Source organism: Coptis chinensis, chromosome 7, assembly GCF_015680905.1.
Source record: "Coptis chinensis isolate HL-2020 chromosome 7, ASM1568090v1, whole genome shotgun sequence".
Lineage (NCBI taxonomy): Eukaryota > Viridiplantae > Streptophyta > Magnoliopsida > Ranunculales > Ranunculaceae > Coptis > Coptis chinensis.
The window spans coordinates 89,064,912-89,071,349 of record NC_141462.1 but is presented as its reverse complement, the minus strand read 5'-3'; the positions used below and the strand labels follow the sequence as shown (position 1 = coordinate 89,071,349).

General features: G+C 33.1%; 1 protein-coding gene across 1 annotated transcript; it reads right to left on the bottom strand.

Annotated features, from left to right (window-relative positions):
- Positions 1-297: 297 nt before the first annotated feature.
- Positions 298-1,813, bottom strand: LOC147489766 (mitogen-activated protein kinase kinase kinase 17-like). The gene has a single exon (XM_086574727.1). The coding sequence runs from the start codon at positions 1,768-1,770 to the stop codon at positions 298-300; it is 1,473 nt and encodes a 490-aa protein (XP_086430853.1). The 5' UTR covers positions 1,771-1,813.
- Positions 1,814-6,438: the final 4,625 nt, after the last annotated feature.

Sequence of the window (6,438 nt, the reverse complement as noted above, 5' to 3'; positions counted from 1 at the left end):
TCAGATCGAATTTGATTATGCAGAATTGCAGCTCACCAAAACCAAGTACACAACTATCACGATTCACAAATCACGACAACATGCACTTTATACTGGAACTGGTTGCGCGCTGTCAGCTTTTCTGTTCAATTTACTTCGACATTAAGTATGAATACCGAACACCTATCAACCTATGATCTATTTTGACTTTTTAATGGGGTTCCAATAACTGGTTCCAAACTTCCAATCATCTAAAGTTATCTGTGTTGTCCACTTTACAACAGAAGATGAATATATGACTTAATTGGGTCCCATAACTCACATTACTCTCCCAACTTCACTTCTGCATAGACGGTGATCACATGCCCCATGTTTGGAAAAAATAAAAGCCAAGAAATAAAATAATAAATAAATTCTAAATTTTATTAATAATAAATCAATAATAAATATCAATAGCAAGAATAAAAACAGTTCACACCAAATAAAATTCTGTTTCTCTCTCTTCACCACCACAAATTCCATCTTTCTAAACCCATACTGACAACTCACCCCAGCTTTGCAGCCACAACAATAACAACCAGAGCTGCTGGCCCAACTACAACCAGAATCCAAATATTCTTTTAACTTCTCATTTTCGACTTTTACACTCATAAAACCCAAATTTATCCCTTCTTTTTCTACACTAACCGTAATTATATTCGAATATTCCGAATTTGTCCCTATTCTTATTTCCCCACTTGTCTCTGCTTCCCCTCCTCTGTTTGAAACAGAGCATGACCTTATTACTTCCCAACCATCAGATTCCCAAATTACCCCTCTTCCTGAAGCTAATTCATTAATTCTACCCTTAGCAGAGCTAATGACATCATCAGAACTTGAACTAATTCGATATTCTTCTTCGTCTTCCTCTTCGTTTTCGTCGCAAAATTCTGAACTAGCCCAATCCAATATACTTCTTGGGGACGATTCGACAACCATGTCTTCTGATAAAAATGGGTGTTGAAGAAGTTGTTCACAATTCCATCTTTCACCTGGTTCTCTTCGTAAACATTTATCAAGAAAATCGCGTCCGGAGTCGGATAACTGAGCTGGGAATTCAGGCACTTCATCAGAGAATCCAATTTTGAGCACTATACTTGATTCACAGTCTTTCCAAGCAGATTTTCCAGTGATCATTTCAATAACTGTACAGCCCAATGACCATATATCAGATTCTGGTCCTTGTTTCTCTTGTCGAATTACTTCTGGTGCCATCCATAGTGGCGTTCCTTGTGCTTTAATCTCCTTTCCTTGTTCTTCAACTTTTTGAGCTGAACCAAAATCAGCAAGTTTGCAAACTCCAAGCTTAGAAGTCACTAAAACATTCTTCCCCTTCACGTCGCAGTGAACAATTCCTTTTAAATGAATATAATTCAATGCAGAAACGATGCAACGAGTGTAAGAACGAACAATTTTCTCATTCAAGTGAACAGAATCAGAAACAGTGCCATTGAACATGAACTCCATGTGTAAGTTTCTACAGACTTCTGTTCTTGATTCATGTGTGAAGTCATTTCCAAGATACCCAATGACATAAGGAGAAGAAAGAGATTGAAGAATTTGAATTTCGTTTTCTAAAGCTTCAATATGAGAAGAGAGAGCTGTTTTTGTATTCACAGACTTCACTGCGAAAACTTGATTGTTTGATCTGTTTACAGCTACATGAACTTTGCCAAATGATCCTTTACCTATACAATCTCTTCTGACCCAAGAACAAGAGGAACTTGAATTGTTATTCTGTCTTGGTTCCATAGTTGGTGAAGAGTTTTTTGAAGTTTGGAATTTTTTTTGAGGTTTTGAGGTGGTGAGAGTATTTATATGGTTTGGAGGTGAGGCGTGTGACACTTGAGAGTTGGAGAGGGTCATTTGGCTGTTAAAATTTTCAAAACGGTCAAGTGATGCCAGTGAAAATTTTGAGATAATTGGTGACGTCTTACTATAAAGATTGGGACCTAGTGACTTACTCCTTCGTTCTAAACTTATCCAAGAAGTAACATCACAAATTTTAATACCTTTCGGTGAGTGAGTGAGTCACTTAGGGTTCATTTGCTATATCCATTTGCCTCCAAAATATATTCTTTTTCTGATTAAGGTCAAGTTTGATATGGTACTTTGTAGTCCACCTAGTTTTGATACCAAAGCCGACTTTCTAATATTTAAACGAGACAATGATTCTTTATTTCATAGATCCGTGCTAAAAAGATCGATTATATCATGTTGTAATATATCTTAGCACGAATCTATTGATGGTACATTGTTGTAATATATCTTTTTGAAGACTAGCTACAAGGAAGATCATAGTATTGTTGCCATTGTTCCTCAGCCTAACAATATTTTAACTAATCTCTGGTTCAACATCTTTTATGATGTTGCTTATGACAAAGAGCTCTAATAAATGTGTTGCTGGAGCTTTTTGTAAGAATCCTTAAGAAAATATCATAGGAGCCAGTTTCACTAGGTTCAAAGCAAACAATACTCTGGAAGTTGAACACTTGACAACAGAACTTTCATGTAAAATGCTTAAGTATTTAAACTTGTCCCCAAAAGTTATGGTCATCAATGGTGACAACAAATATGTTGTAGAAACGATAGAAAAGGAGTTGGAAGCCACTGGTTGGAACTGCTTACCAATTTTGCAGAGCATCTTTGCTTTTAGAGCTTCATTTACTTTTCCTGTAACTTTCAATTGGATCAGCAGGAACTCTAATGGGGAGGCTCACTCGATAGCTAAATGGACTATGTCTTATTTTGGATTGGAGCCCCCTCCAAGATTTTTGTTTTTTGAACCCATGTATTTTGAAGTTTTAAGGTTGTGTTTGTTTACACAATGGAAAGAAAAAGTCTAGTGTGGTTCACATTTTCTATAAGTTTAGAGTGTTTGTTTGCTATGGAAAAAAAAGTTGTTTTTCCCTTGTGGAAACTAAACTATGGAAAGGAAAGGGTTTTTGAGTCCGTGGCTCAACCCTCGAATTTGAGAGAAAAGGAAAAGGAAAATACTAGTTTTCATTTCCTTACATTTCCTTACCTTTTCTTATATAGTTATGGAAAAGGAAAATGAAGATAAAATTTAATAAAAAAATATGTAGTTTTCTATTCCTTTCTTTTCTTAAGTTTTGGGCTCACAAACATCATAGATTACATCCTAGGTTTTCTTTTCCTTTTACGAAGTAACCAAATAGATGCATCAAAAAGAAAATTACATTACATTCATTTTCTTTTCTATTCCATAGTAGACCACTCATGGGTTTAAGGGTTTTCTTTTCCTTCTCTCAAGTGAGTGAGTAAACCAACCAAATAGATGTTTGCTCACTCACTTGAGGAAAGGAAAGGAAAGAAAAACCCATGAGTAGTCCACTGTGGAATAGAAAAAAAATGAATGTAATGGATTTTTCTTTTTGATACATCTATTTGGTTACTTCGGAAAAAGGAAAAGAAAACCTTGGAATGGAATCTATGATGTTTGTGATGATGTTTGTCATACCAAAACTTAGGGTGTGTTTGTTATGATGAAAACACTATGGAAAGGAAAGAAAAATAAGAGTGTGTTTGTTATGATGGAAACACTATGGAATGGAAAGGAAAATAAGAATGGTCCACATTTTCCATAGTTTTTAAGGCGTTTGTTTACCTATGGAAAGGAAATGGGCTTTTCCATACGGAAACAAATGGAAAAGGTTTTTGTGTCCTTAGCTAACCCCTGAAAATTTTGTGGAAAGGAAAGGAAAGGAAATAGATAGATAGGGACTTACTACTAATACACCCCACCCAACAATACAATTATTCATTTCCATAGCTTTTGCAAACAAACATGATTATTCATTTCTCCAGTTTTTACTTTCCTTTCCCCAGTTTACCAAACACATATCATTTAAAATTATTTCCTTTCCATTCAATTCCATAGTGGACCACCCATTTTATTTCCTTTCTTTTCCATGAGTTAAAATTTAACAAACACACCCTAAAAGTGGTCCACCTTTTCCATAGTTTTTAAAGCGTTGGCTTTTCCATATGGAAACAAAATCATGGAAATGGAAAAGGTTTTGTATCCTTAGCTAACCCCTGAAAATTTTGTGGAAAGGAAATAAAAGAAAATAGATAGATAGGGAGTTACTACTAATACACCCATGACCCAACAATACAATTATTCATTTCCATAAATTTTTGCAAACAAACACGATTATTCTTTTTTCCCAGGTTTACCAAACACATACCATTTAAAATTATTTCCTTTCCATTCCATTCCATAAATGACCACCCATTTTATTTCCTTTCTTTCCATGAAGTTAAAATTTAACAAACACACCTAAGTGGTCCACCTTTTCCATAGTTTTTAAAAGTTGGGCTTTTTCCATATGGAAACAAAATCATGGAAATGGAAAAGGTTTTGTGTCCTTAGCTAACCCCTGAAAATTTTGTGGAAAGGAAATAAAAGAAAATAGATAGATAGGGAGTTACTACTAATACACCCATGACCCAACAATACAATTATTCATTTCCATAGCTTTTGCAAACAAACATGATTATTCTTTTCCCCAGTTTACCAAACACATACCATTTAAAATTATTTCCTTTCCATTCCATTCTATTCCATTCCATAGTGGACCACCCATTTTATTTATTTTCCTTTCCATGAGTTAAAATTTAACAAACACACCCTTAAGAAAGGAAAGGAATAGAAAACTACATATATTTTATTAAATTTTATTTCTCATTCTCTTTTTTATTCTTGTTTGTTATGCAAAAGCTAAGGAAAATAAAGGAAAACTAGTATTTTCCTTTTCCTTTCCTCTCAAATCCGACAGTTGAGCCACTGACTCGAAAACCCCGTCTTTTCCTTTCTATAGTTTAGTTTCTACAAGGGAAAGACAATTTTCCTTTCCATAGTAAACAAACACACTAAACGTATGGAAAAGGTGGACCACACTAGACTTTTTCTTTCTTTTCCATCCTTAAGTTTATAAAAAGTAAGATTTATCAAAACAGAAAAAGAAAGAAATAGAAAAATCTATACCTTCGTGCATTTAAGGCATTCGATACTACGCTCACTCCCACGACTAGCTACTTGTATATTTGGCACTCCCAAAACATTAAACTCATTTAAAAGATGTAGAGAAATTGGTTTCAATGTTATTAGTACGAAATTATTTGATCATTCTATCATTTTCTCTTTCATATGCTCTTTGTTTACTACGCATGCGACCATCTGAACTTTCAAAGTTCTTTGTATATTTCACCACTATAACTGCCTTTAGATTCACAAAGGTTGCTAGTCAACATTGAGTTTGAGTGTCTCTTTAATTTGTGCTTTGTAAGGCCATTGTAGCTATATGTGGAAAAATGTCCAATCGACTAACGTTCACAAAGTGAATGAAGTATACATGTTACGGTCGACACTGTTGGTATGTAGGTTGGGTGCAGGGGAACATAACTTATATGTTTCCCAATTGAAACAGGAAAGACACTGTTTGTTTTTGGCTAGTCTACTATCTATATACTAAAGCAGAGACCTTTAAAGAAAGATTTTCTCTCTCCTATGTGGCACTCTAATATGAGAGTTAGATTTTTTTTTTTTCTATTTTATGTGGCACTCTAATATGAAAGATCTTTGAAGAGTTTGAGTGTATTTCTAATTCTTATATTTGGAGAGTTTGAGTGTATTTCCAATTCTTATATATTTGATCAAATAAAAAAAAATTACTAAAAAAATAGGTGATTTGTAGAAATACGAATCAAACACTTTTAGTGTTACAATTCTTATATATTTGATCAAATAAAAAAAATTGCTAAAAAATAGGTGATTAGTAAAAACTAATTTATATTTGATCAAATAAAAAAAAATTGCTAAAAAATAGGTGATTTGTATAAACTAATTTCCTATTACAAATCATACAATTTTAGTATCTATGATAAAACACCGACTTATTTCGAATATATCCTTAACATGGCTTCAAAATATAGTTAAAAATAATTATACAAAATATATAATAGAAAATGAAAAAAAAAAAAACGGCAAAGCAATAATGACAAATATTTTAAAATATATATAATATTGAATAAAATTAACGACAAAAACAATTAATGGGGAACGGAAAACCGATGCAAATGCATCGAACTAACCTCAAATAATATTTAACGGAAATCGAAAATCGGATGCAAATGCAAGCATTAAACTAATCTTAAAAAGTAATTAATAGAAAATCGGAATATTGATACAACCGCATTAAACTAATCTCAAAAAATAATTAATGTAAAAATCAAAACTTGGATACAAATACATCAAACTAACATCAAAAAAGAATTGTCGGAAAAATCAAACTGATGCAAATGCATTGAGCTAACCCTCAAAGATTAAATTAACGGGAAATCGGTCACCTGATGCAAATCAGATTGAACTAACCTCAAAGAAAAATTAATTATAAA

Bases quoted from the DNA above. Each gene is read 5' to 3' on its own strand.
- LOC147489766 (XM_086574727.1), bottom strand. From the start codon at position 1,770: ATGGAACCAAGACAGAATAACAATTCAAGTTCCTCTTGTTCTTGGGTC.